At 25.7% G+C, this 13,759-nt stretch overlaps 1 protein-coding gene across 1 annotated transcript in view; it reads right to left on the bottom strand.

Annotated features, from left to right (window-relative positions):
• Positions 1-7,165: 7,165 nt before the first annotated feature.
• LOC107445937 (transmembrane 9 superfamily protein member 2) overlaps positions 7,166-13,759 on the bottom strand; it is a 46,058-nt gene continuing 39,464 nt past the window's right edge. Inside the window, exons 16-18 of the mRNA XM_016060446.3 lie at positions 12,321-12,432; positions 9,467-9,638; positions 7,166-7,369 (exon numbers count right to left, since the gene is read on the bottom strand). Coding sequence (XP_015915932.1) covers positions 7,302-7,369; positions 9,467-9,638; positions 12,321-12,432 — 352 coding nt within the window. The 3' untranslated portion in view covers positions 7,166-7,301. The remainder of the gene's footprint in view (positions 7,370-9,466; positions 9,639-12,320; positions 12,433-13,759) is intronic.

Below are 13,759 nucleotides of genomic sequence, written 5' to 3'. Positions count from 1 at the left end.
TAATAATACTTACACAAATATTGAATTTTTTTTAAATAAAATAAAGAACTTATCATAGAAACTATAATTATAACTGTCTTTTAATATATATATATTTCAGAACTACGTGAACATAAATTTTTAAACAATGCAATTGAATAAGTTGAACTCCTTAAACATTTTTCTTTCAATTAGTTCAGAAACTTCAATATTCTAGAAAATGATAGTCTAAAAAAAGTTCTTTTAACTTTATATATATGAGATTGGAAATCATAAGGAAGTAATTATTTAGAAAAATTAAATAGTTGAACAGGTACAAATTCAAAAACATTTTTTATCATAAATCTAATCGATCTGAATAAAATTTCCTATGTATTTAAGATTATTATACACAGCATTTCATTTAATGTTTTTCTTTTATTGAAATCAAGCAGGAAATTATTATGCATTATCCTATTATTTTTGCTAAATTATTCCTTTTTTAATTCTTTATGATAAATTATCATTGATTTGTTTTTTTTAAGTTTATAAAAAAAAAACTCCTTTATAGAATGCATAACTTTTCCCTTTTATTTCTTAATTCTTAAGAAACCTATTTCAAGCTTTTTAATGTTCGATGATATTATGCTTCTAACTTTAAGAAATAAGCCCAATACAACTTAAATATGATTCAACTTCAGAATCACTGTCATCCATGAACAGGGTGATCAAAACTAAAGTTACTTTGAAACTTCGATATTATGTAATTTTAAATGCTCCTAATACTGTTTTGTATACCCTAAAGGGATGAAAAGAAGTTGCATTTCTTACATACTGTGCCAAAAATCAAATTGAATTTTTTTTAAAATAAGTCATAAATTTTTTGCTCTGCAAAAAAAAAAAAAAGTAATAATAATACAGGAAACTTTTCATATTAAATGAGGTTAACTTGGAATATTATGGTTAATTAACAAAAATTAAGTTATTTTACTATGTCATCTAAATGTGAATATGTATAAAAATTTGGTTTTCAGTTAAAACACATTATGCTTTTTTAACAAAAAAACTAAATTTTGAAACATTAGAATGTGTCAAGGAATTTTAACTGCAACCTTTGCTCTTCACATAACAAAATTATTGCAGTTGTTAGCAATGCAGATTTCTGAAAGTTTGTTGTGCTTTTGTATTACTATGCGACTATTCAATAATACCCAATTAATTTGCAATACTTTTCTTAAATGAACACCAAGAAGCTTACAGTTGGTGAAAGGACATGTAATTTTTGATGAGGTGTTTGCCATCAAAATGAGCTTGATCCACTTTTTTTTTTAATATAACCAACATTTGCTTCAGATTTTTACACATATTCTTCTGCCTTCCATCTTCCAAAACAAAATCATACTGATTTATAAATGATTAATTACTTTTTTTTATTCTAACATTTACCAAAATTGATTTTTTATATTTTTTTTTTTAGTTTGTTTCATAAAAAATATGAAATTATTGTTCGTTTGTTTTAAATTATCACTTTGATTCGAGGGAGTAAATATAGAAATCAGTACCACGAAAAAACTTTTTTATTTTACATAAAAAGAAAACTAATTTTTGATAAGGAAAGCCATCGAAAAATACTAAAAAAAAAAAATCAAATCTGTTATACTTTTACCCAAATTCAATGTTACGATAAAAGATTATTTTTCTCACTTGTGATTCCTGCTAAACAAATGCTTCTAAAAATGTATTAAGCTAGTTTTGATACCAAATTGCTTCATATATGACTTTTGAACTATCTAATATGTGTTCACATGGAATTTATAATAACCATTGTAATTACTAAATTTTTGTATTGCAATAACACCTTCAAATAAAATAATATTCTGCACTTGATTATACCCTCTAGTATATTTCAAGTTCATTAATTTCATTCAATGAAGACTTGTGGAGAGAAAAAAAAACACCAATTCCTTTCTATGGAAACTCAATATAACTATTGAATATTCCCATGTTTAAGTTCAGAATTTTTAAAAGATTTTGTAAAAAGTGGAGTATTTTACCAAACCAACAAAAAATATGGAAAAATACAATATAAAATATAACATGATATCAGAAATAAAAGTATTAAAAAAAACGATAGAAAAGAAAAATAGATAAAGAAAACTATTCTTAAACACAAAAGGAAAAACATTAAAATTATTTATCAGAATCAGCATTTCTTAGCATTTTAGAAGCTGTATACCATGTTCAACTTTCTGTGCTAATAATCCTTCTTCATACACAGAATTATCCTGGTTGAAGTAACACTTTTAAAAGAAAGTACTAGCACTCCAGGTGGAATGTCAACCATGTATAATTTACAATTACATAATATCTCACATTCATCCATTCAGCTTCTTTCGTGAACATGCACTAAAACTCCAATTAGAAATTTTTTATTTTAAAGCAAAGTCCTTCTTTTTAATGGACTAAATAACCAATGCTATAAAAACCAAATATAAACATTAATAAACTTGTAGATGGTGATTAGAATAAAGTTAATCGTAAATCAAGAGAGGACAAAAAAAATTTTAATTTGAAGACACAGCTCAGGTAGTCAGCTAAAATGCTTTTTTTTTTTTCCTCTAGAAAAATGTTTAAATTTTCATTAAAGGTTGGTTTTTTTTATTTGCTTAGTTACTGCATTTATATGTAATTTGTAAAATTTTTCAAAAAATAGATAAATTGCTTTTTTGTAATTTAATTTTAATGGTTTTAAATTTTAGTAGAAATAAATTTCGAATGTACTTACTTTTTTCAATTTTACTACAAATGTTTATTAACAAGAACAAATAATTATAAATTCAGATAAATCAAACAAAGATACTGCAGTTTCTCTCTCTTTTTTTTCAAAAATAATTTGTTTTTCAAAAAATGAATGATTAAAGGAATTACTTTTCGCAAAACTATTAAAACTAAAAACAGTGAAGATTAAAATTATCAAGGGAAATGTCTGTTCAATATTTAAAACTTTGAGGAGTGATAAAAGCTATTTGATTGATTTAAGTAAAATCATAAAAGCAATTTAAACCAATTAGCAGAAACTTAAAAGCTTGTTTAAATTTAATATTTTTCTTGTATTTAAATATTATTTACACAATTAAAGAATTATGCATGCTGGAGTTTTAAATAAGTTGTACTAGAATATAATATAAATTAGTCTTTTTGAAGGTTCTAAAAGGAAAAAAAGGTCTATTAAGAGAATCTTAGATCCATGTTTAAATTTAAGCATGCTGCCAACCTTAGGAATCAAAAATTAGGAACACAACAAAATTATATACACCAATTACAAGAATAAGACAAAAATTTAACTATTACATAATAACATTAATAGACAGATATTTAAATACTTTACGTCGTAAATTAGTAAAACAAAACTATAAACACTATCTCTTGTGAGAAATTTATAATATTAATCTTTTAAAATTAGGAATACTGGTATAATAGATTAAAAACAACTACATATTACCTATTAATATATAATTATTCTTCTCCAAATTATAAAACACAGGTAAATAATAATTTACATCATAAATATTTCTGATGCAAATGTTTAAATACTACTATACATTTTTAAAAAAATAATACTTGTTTAAGATTCAATTTAGTAAAATGATCAGCAATAGCTATAGAAATAGTATTTTCCAATAGAAAACGATTAAAAATTACGTCTGCACATTAATCACAGGAAGGCGCTTGCGACAATAAGACCAAGGGATTGTTTTTTTTTTTTGTTTTTTTTTGACAAGTGTAAAAACTGTTTCAGTTATAGAAACTACTAAAATATCAGTTTCGAATAATATACAAGTTATATAGATGAAGAAAAAATTTAACCTTAATTTGGTTTAATTTATCTAAATTAAGACACAACAATTATTTAAAGAGTTTATTAAAGTTCAAAAGTTTTTACGACAACAAATTTGAATGAACAAATCAATATATTCACACAAAAATCAAAAATATAGGAAAAATTACACCAAGTGCAAAAGCAATAAAACTAATATTATTGCAAACATTATTTAAAGTAAATTAATATAATAAATAAATTTTACAGCTATAACTAAGAAGCATTTTAAGTTTAAAACAGTTTGTGTTTTTATAATGCTGTTTGTACATTCGTGTCTTAAAGCTACTCTCTTCGAAGAAATGTGTTCCCTGATAATTACTTTGTTCAGCTTTTATGCATTTCACTATTAAAAACTAAATACACAAAACTTTAAAAAAAAAAAAACTAATAATTAGCTTGCAGTTTTTAGTAAAATGAGTAAATAAAAATTCTTCTTGAAAGAGTCTTCTTAAAAGAGTTTAAATATTATCTTCTGGATCACAAATTATTAAGACTAAAGTTTTGCTTAATAATAAAACAAGAACACTTTTGTGTATGATTTAATTACAATATCACTAATAATATTATTGACCAATTATAATCAGTATATTATTATTATTGCATAATTATTATTATGTGTTATAGCGTTATTATTATTATGTGTTATTACGTTGTTTTTACTATGTGTTATTACGTTATTATTGAAATTATTATTATGTGTATTAAGTTATTAGTTATAATTTTTAAACTTCATAGCATTAGCAAATAAAACAGGAATTTTTATTTGAACTAAACCCAGCAAATTAAATTAAATAAGGCTTTTTAATTTAAAATTAAAGTGACACCTAAAAGAAGTTAGTATACAATAAAAATGAAAATGTTGATTGGCTTAAAAAAATTAAAATTTTTAATGCTTTATTTTCATGCTGTAATATTATTACACAAGTTATATAGATATAGAAAGGATTTAAACTTAATTTGGTTTAATTTATCTAAATTAAGGCGCAACAATTGTTCGTGAGTTTATTAAAGTTCCAAAGTTTTTACGATAACAAATTTAAATATATTCACACAATATATTCACACATATTGTGTGAATAAATATTCACACAAAATTCAAAAATATAGGAAAAATTACACCCAGTGCAAAAGCAATAAAAAATAATATTATTGCAAACATTATTCAAAGTAAATTAATATAATAAATATTTTTTGTGGCTTTAACTAAGAGGCATTTCAAATTCAAACAGTTTTAATATTTTTATAATGCAGTTTGTAAATTTCTCTTAAAGCAACTCTCTTCGAAGAAATGTGTTCCCAGAAACCATCATGACTTTGTTCAGCTTTTATACATTTCAATATTAAAAACTAAACACACAAAACTTTTTAAAAAAAAATGAAACTAATAATTAGCTTGCAGTTCTTAGTAAAATGAGTAAATAAAAATTCTTCTTGAAAGTCTTAAAATCTTATCTTCTGAATCACAAGTTATTAAGATAAAGAGTATTGCTTAATAATAAAACACGCACACTCTTGGGTGTGATTTAAATACATCATAACAATATCAATAATAATATTATTGATTAATTATTATTAGTCACATTACTATTATTGCATTATTTTTATTGCGTTATTATAATAATCATTATTATGTGTATTAAGTTACCAGTTATAATTTTCAAACTTCATAGCATTAGCAAATAAAAAGGAGTAAAATTAAATAAGGCGTTTTAATTTAAAACTAAAGTGACACCTAAAAGAAGTTAGTATACAATAAACAATGAAAATGCTAATTAAAATATGGCTTAGTAAAAATAAAATGTTTAATGCTATAGTTTCATGCTGAAATAATTTTTTTTAACAAAAAAAACATAAACAACTGGCTTCAAAGAAATCTTAACATTACTTCAATATTACCTAAAAATTTTCGATTAGTAAAAATTGAGCACACTTAGCAGCCCCGTTATATAGAAACAAATATACTAAGAGATGACATAAAAAAATCTTTTTTAATTTTTAGGCATTTTTAAACCCACCAAATCAAACTAATTATTTACTTTTAAATTATAAAATAATTATACACTTAAAAAAGTACAACTGACAACAAAAAAATGGAAACAAATGCAATTAATCAAAATAAATTTGAACTTTCGGTGGTTAAAAAAATAGCAATTAATAATAATGACATAGGAAGTAAATAACTTAAGGCAGCTTTTCCTGAATATGTGAAATAAAGCCCCAATAAATATTAAATTGACCACAGAAAGCAGGAACTTAGAAATCGCACAAAACAAGCAAAAATAAAGAAAATAAGTCACATATTATGTTCTGAACTTGTAGGTGTGGGTTCGCCTGTACCTGGGTTTACAAAAACCCAGTTAATATAATAATAGCCAGTATAGTAAAACCCAATTATAAGTTCATATAGCAAACTAATCACAAAGTTTAATTTTAATTCATAATTGCAAAGAAAATGGATTGAAAAAGTAAGTTGAACTTAATTTTAAATAAGGATGGAAAAAACCCTACACAGGGGAAGGGGTTTTTTGTTTTTTCAAGATATTCAAGTTTTTTCCAAAAACATAACAAGTTTTTCTGGGCTGGACTCACATTAACGAACCCTGGTTTAAGATAAGAAAAAAACTCTGACAACCCAATGAAAGATTCCAGAAATCCTACAAAATACTACAAGAGCAAAAAATTTTGATATTAAATAAGAGCAGCAGGTAATAAAAATTTTAACAAGAGTACTTTCTCATAAGCAGTTATACCTGCGACTTGATGTGGACTAGATTCTTTATAATAATAAAGGAAAATGTTTATTACCTTTTCCCTTACAGATAACAAGTCAGTTAAATACAAATTACATTTTATAAAAGTACATACACAAAATTGTTCGTCCTTTAAATAATGAAAACTCAACTATGTAGTAAATAGAAATAGATTAAAAAAGTGAGCACAAATAAACAAAATTTAATGCAACTAAATGCATTACTTGATGTATAACATAAAAAAAAATTAGCTTTAGAATTTAAATATGAACACTCTAAATAAAATTTTGAAATGACCAGAAAATTCTAAATTTAAATGAAAAATTTTTAACATGAAATTAATACAAAATATTTAACTGTAAATAAATCTTAAATAAAGAAAGGCTTTAACTTACATTATTACTATGGCAAACCAGCATTATATACAATATTTTGTATACCTGAATAAAATAAGTAAAAAAGAGCTGAAATAATATTAAATAATAATTCTAATAAATTTGCTTGATGTTTATACAAAACACCAAGAAAATTTAATATATGAGCTAAAACTACAAAATCAAAAATATATAGCTAACTCTTGCTGCTTAAACAGTTTATTCAAAATAATGAAATTTTTTTCACTGTATCTATGTTGAACATATCACATTAGCTCATTTCAGGTAGAGCCATAAAATGAAGACGCCATTTCCAAACCATTAAACTAGAAGTCCAAATCAATCAACTTTAACAACACTGTAGATTCTCCTAACAAACCAAAAGCAGGCGAAGAAGCCAACAGAGCCTGGAAAAAAAATTTACTTATTCCAATAATTTCTCAAACTTTTTAGTAAACAAAACTCAAAATAATCAATAAATTTTAACCCATTAACTCCCACTATCCTCATTTGAGGACAGTCAATAAAACATTATGTAAAATTTCTATTTTTATCTTAAAAAGAATTTTTCTTTTCTGGGAAGATAGTTGGCAGCACTACCAACATAACAGCATATTTTTAACATATGTGCTGCCATATTTAGTTTGTTATTAGGATTACCATTTTGTGATTTTTCTAGCCTCACACAAGACTTTTCCTTTTCATACAGTCACATCAAATAAAATTAAGGTAAGCTATTTTATTTATCAGTTTTTCTTTTTAGAGTATAGTTCAACATATAACGCTAAATAAATTTGTTTCTTGCAGTTTTCTTTCTTTTTATATAACATTATATTTTACTGTCCTCAGTTGAGGACACTTGGCATTTCAAGCAAATTTTAAAGAATTTTCCAGAATTTGTTTTTATTGATTAGATTATGCAAACGTGTTGGTATTTTGATAGAGTAAGTAAATTATAAAAATAGCAGACATTTTTTAAATATTTTTTCCTTTATTTTAGGAAATTATTTCACCTTGTACGTGTTTTTCAAATCTTTGTAATTTTCTCCAAAATTTCAATTAATATAGATACAAATGACACCCGGTAGCTGAGCGGTAGCGCTTCGCGCTGTCGTGCAACAGGTCCCTGGTTTGATCCTCGGGCCGGGCAAGGTTGACTCAGCCTTTCATCCCTTCAGTGGGTCGATAAATGAGTACCAAGCATGCTTGGGATCTAAACACTGGGGGTTCCGCGTTCGGCTGACCACCTGACCGGAACATCTGCTCCTGCACCCCATAGCCCATGGTCAAGAAAACTGAGAAGGGCACAGTAGGCCTTGGCCCTCTAGGGCTGTCGCGCCACTGAGTTTTATAGGTACAAATAGCTTTCATATGCCCTTTTAGGCAGGCCAGAGTTCAGATTATTTGAACAAATAAATGTATTTTTTTCTACTACACAAGGAAATATATCATTTTATTACAGCTCCATGTTTTCAAATATATTTAATAATGAAACAAAAAATGTCTCTAGTATGTTGACAATAAATAGTGTGACAGGTGGAAATATTAAATAAAAAATATTGTACATAAATAAGTTAATATATTAAATACAAACTTTAGAGACTCCACTGATAAAAACAATTGAAATTAGAAAGTTCAATAAAGAAATATTCAAATTTACTGAATCAAATTGAGTTTTTGGTTGCAAGAAAATATTGAAATGATGCTGTTAAAATTCTGTTAAACTTTTAAAAATCATTTTCATATGTTCCTACTTAATAAACTTTTGTTTTCAAAGAACATCATTTTCATCTTAAGCATCATTTTTGCCACACTTTAATAAATTGCCATTCTGTCTTAAACCAACAATGTCAATTTTAGCTAGAGTTACAAAATATCTCGGTTGCTCTAGATCTGTGTTCCCCAACAGTGGATCAGTGGATCTAGATCAGTGTCCGCGGACCATCAAATGGTTCAAATGGATCAAATGGTACCAGGCCACCCATTTCATTGAAACAGAATTTAAATTCCTAGGTTCATACTCCAAATTAAAAACATCTGTGTTCCATTAAAATTCTATATATTTCAAAAAAGGGCCCCCGAAGGTAGTGACATAAATTTTTTAATATTTGTATTGTATCATTGTCTCCGATTACCCCCAGATGGAAAAGTCTCACTGCAAAGAAACAAACTCAGGGTTTTCATAGATTTAACGTTCCAGTAAGTTAAAATGTTATATCACTTTATACTTATTTTTTGGTGTAACTGTATTTTACTTTGAAGGCCTGTTTAAATACAATTAAATTAAATTAATATATCAAAATAATCTAAAATATATACAATCAAGGCCCCCCCCCAGCAGATTGCGGTAAAATTCTGAAACATTGACAGGTCCGCGGTGATGAAAAGGAACACTGCTCTAGATGTTACAGAATTATTTTTAAAAATTACAAAATTCTGTAAAATTTTAAATTTATTTAAATAAAAATAAGTTAACATAAAAATTTTTTAAACATATATATCACCTGTAAGCAAGAAAAACAAGAAAACCATGATTAAGGTGTATCCAAAATACAGTAGAGTTGATACGGCACCAGTGATGTTCAATTTCGTGACGAAAAAGTGAACACAATAAATAAAAAGGTAGAAGCCAGTGAAACCACTCGTCAGAAAAGCTCGCCACCACCAATGATAATCCTAAAATTCAAAATATTTTATTGAAATTAGAAATTAAGCCGGAATACAGAAATACAATACTCAGACAACATGAAAAAAAAAATATTTCAATTTTTAACTTGTAAATATCTTGGAAAAGTAATATTATCCCTTAAAAGATTTAAGTTTTTAAATTTTTTGTCCTATATATAATATGTAAGTATCAATAAAAATTACGTATTTTTTCTTTCTTACAAAAAAATATTTTTTGTCAGAACTGCAGACGTACCATCTCAAAAATGTATGCTTTTCTTTCCTTTTATGTTACTTCTGATTAAAAAATAAATAAATTTATAAATCAAGTCTACAGAACCCATTATCCAGAAACCAGAAAACTGGAAAACCAAAAAACCGGAACGAAATTCGATAAATTTTCCCGCCATTTTTTTTAAAAAAAATTTACTCATAAGATTTTAAGATTTTTCTTTCTTTTTTGAAAGATGTTTACCTTACCATCATTTTGGAAATAATCAATAGTGTATTGCTTCATCGTTTTTTCTTCTTTTTAAGATCATTTCCAAATATTTTTTTTTTCAGTTGGGTTTAACTATAAAAAACGGCTTTTTGTAGCGATTCAGAAAACTGGAAAAATCAGTTATCCGGAATAGCGAAGGTCCCGATCCTTCCGGATAATCGGTTCCCTACTGTATATACATTTATATATTTGAAATAGAAAATTTTTATGTATTTGAAACTACATGAGTAATAGTTATTCATCACAAGAAGAATAATTATTTATCCTCTTTGTAACTACTGATTGCTAATACACAAATAACTATATTGTACATTTAAATGTCTGTATTTACTGTTGACACCGAACACCTACAATAATTATTTTAAAATGAAATTTTATGCTTAAGTTGATTCAAATATTGTACACTTAAATATCTGCATACACCTACAATAATTTTCTTAAAATGAAATTTTATGCTTAAATTGATTCAAATTTTATGTAAGTATATACCTGGGTAAGTATATACCAGTATATATCTTTTATGTATAGAGTTCTTAATAAAAAAATTTATTAACTATTTTTTATTCTTTATATAAAAGTGATTTTAATAAGTTTGATTTAAATTATTGACATGCTATGAAAACATAATATTTCCAGTTATAAGCTAATATTAACCTTTACATTAGCTAATATTAACCTACATGTGCTTGATTAAAGAATCTTCATAAGCTTCAAAAAATATGTTAATAATAAAAAGTCAAAATGTTTCAAGAACTAGAAAATAGGCACCCTTTGGAAAACGTGCCAGATGAAAATTATTCCTAATTTACGTCTGGTACGTTTTGGGAGCAGGCATCTCTTATTTTTATCTTATTTTTGAGCACTTGAAACATTTACAGTCTAAGTGTTTCAAGTGCTCAAAAATTTTATTTCTATATTCATGCTTTATGAAGCTTTTTAAAAGGTATATATTTCCACTTCAGTTTCTGGAGATTATTGACTTAGTTAACTTCTCAAAACATTTTATTTTCATTCTAACATTTTTAATATTGTCATTAAATGTATGGTACACATGATTGAATTCTCACAAACTAAGAGCCAATTTTAATAGTTCAAAGAAGTGACCCTAAACATGCTAATTAATTAGAGCAGACAGTAATTTTAAGTTACAAAATCAGACACAAAAATGCACTTTCTCTGAATAAACATGCTTTTTTTAAAAGAATTTAGATCTCATAAAATCAAACTATGAGAAGAACAATCTAACTCTATGAAATCTAAAAATATATAATTTCAATGGTTGCACAGTGGCCAAAGTTTTAGACCCCTTATTGTTAATTTCACTTTATCATGCTTTAACGTACCTTGAGAGGTTTCTGAGAATATTGAAAAAAATTTTAATACAAATTTAAAATTTGTTTATCTAAGAATTATTTCTCATCGTCTTTTATAATAAATTCATTTAATAATTTTCAAAAGATTTTTTTGAATTGTTAAGTATACAAATTCTCACAGAATTTTAGGATACAGAAATTTAAATGTCAAAACATAAAATTTGAATGAAATCATACCAATAGTTTCTGAGTAATAACATTTCAAAAAACCATATTTGCACATTTTTAGTTCTTAAGAACTATTACTGATTTGGTCCAAATTTTTAATTTTGTTATTTAAACTAATTGCAATAATAATTAAATATTATAACAATTAAATTGGTGAGTTTATCTTACAAATAAAAATTATTTCAACCATTACTAAAGAACATAATAAAAATGATAAATAATTAAAGATCATTTTTTAAATAGAACAGCATTACATAATTTTTATATCATATTATCTAACATATTTTTACATCTTTGAAGTGTGCAAAAGTTTTAGAAAAAATTCCAAAGATATTGCAAAATATGCAAATGGCAAAAAATGAAATTAACATTTTAATGTTAAGTGGACGCTATACAGTCAGAGAAAATTTTTATCGCAAATTCTGTTCCAACTCCATAATTACTTTAAAGTATACAAAATTGAGTTAGAGCAAACCTAGAATAGCCATGATTTTTTCAGTGTCAGATACTGAAAAAAAATTGTCCCCAGCGCATAATCCTAAATTATTCTCTGATAATTTTTTTTCATTTGGATAATACAAAAATTTATTTTTGAAACTTTATGTCAATAACTTTTTAACGTACAGCGTATAAAAAATTAAAACAAACCTCAGCACAAAGATGAAAATAACAAAGAAGGATAGTTGTTTCTGAGCAAGTGATGATTAAAATAATGAATACCAAGAAGAGGAAGCCAAACATGTAATAGACTTGACTTGACCTAAAAGGAAGTGTACAAAAAAACATTCAAGTACTTAAAGAGGCAAATAAATCATGTAGAAGGACAATAACACAAAACACAATGTTCATTTTTTAAATCAATGCATAACTTTAAGAATCGACAAAATAACTGACATATTTCCTTCAAATTTAAAAGAACTATAAAACATTTGCTTCACGTGATCTTTGCTTCTCTACTTCTTTAAAAAAAAAAATTTTTAAAATTTAAAAACTTTTTTAAAGTCATACCAGAATTTCTTGCCATGACCTTATTTTTGGAACTTTGTGGTGGAAAAAACATAAGATTTTGTTAAATTTATTTGTCACCCACATTTAATCAGAATTTCCAATTATCCATTTAATCACCCAAAAATATGTGGAAAGCGTGCCTCAGAGGGTTAACATGGTTAATTGCCTCATGTCTACCAACTATTGAATATGAATAAATTGTGTTTTTTCTCTTTTATCTCAGGTGTCTAACTACTTATTGGTAGATAGTGGATATATTAGAGGGACCGGAAAGTAAAGTCATTTCGGCACATTTTCTTAAATAGTCTTAGAAACCAATTCATTTTTTTCAATCCATTTCAATTCATATTCAATCCGGCACTGATAAGTTGTTGATAACGAATGTGAATACATTATTGGTTAAAAATAAAATCTTAATAACAAATATCAAATGCACCAAAACAACATTACTTTCTGGTCCCCCTAAAATAAAATAAAATTTTCACATTAGAAGTAGTTCACATTATCAGTTCAGAATTTCTTCTTCTAATGAAAATTACACAGTAAACAGAAATTCTCTATTATCTTCATTTGCATTTTCAGTATAAACTTATAATATGAATACGTAAAATAATAACTGTTATAAATGTTCTCTCACAATAAATACAACTTACTACTTTAAAAAATAAAATATAGCTATAAAGGTTATAAACTAAAGAAATAAAAAAGATAGGACAAAATTAAATAAGTAAACTGATTTATTACATCAAGTAGAGAGGATTACTAACAAAATAATCGGTTGAATATAGGTAGTTATTTCTCTTATACACATGCTTCTTTACAGGCTGCCCCATGAAGTTAAAGTAAACTCCATTCTTATTAGGGTGTAAAACGGGTTATTTTGTTACCTGTGATGCCAGTTCCCCTCACATATTCAACTCATACAGCTCTTTCATTCGACTGTTGATATTTTGAAACTATCAATATTACAACAAACCATTGAAATACCTACACATGTATATATAAAACTATGAATAATCAGTTTTCTTACAGAGGGGAAATAAGTTTTCTATTCATGTTAAAAGTATAAGTTTTTCCAA

Source organism: Parasteatoda tepidariorum, chromosome X1 (assembly GCF_043381705.1).
Source record: "Parasteatoda tepidariorum isolate YZ-2023 chromosome X1, CAS_Ptep_4.0, whole genome shotgun sequence".
NCBI classification, from domain to species: domain Eukaryota; kingdom Metazoa; phylum Arthropoda; class Arachnida; order Araneae; family Theridiidae; genus Parasteatoda; species Parasteatoda tepidariorum.
This window is presented reverse-complemented; position numbering and strand designations above follow the sequence as displayed.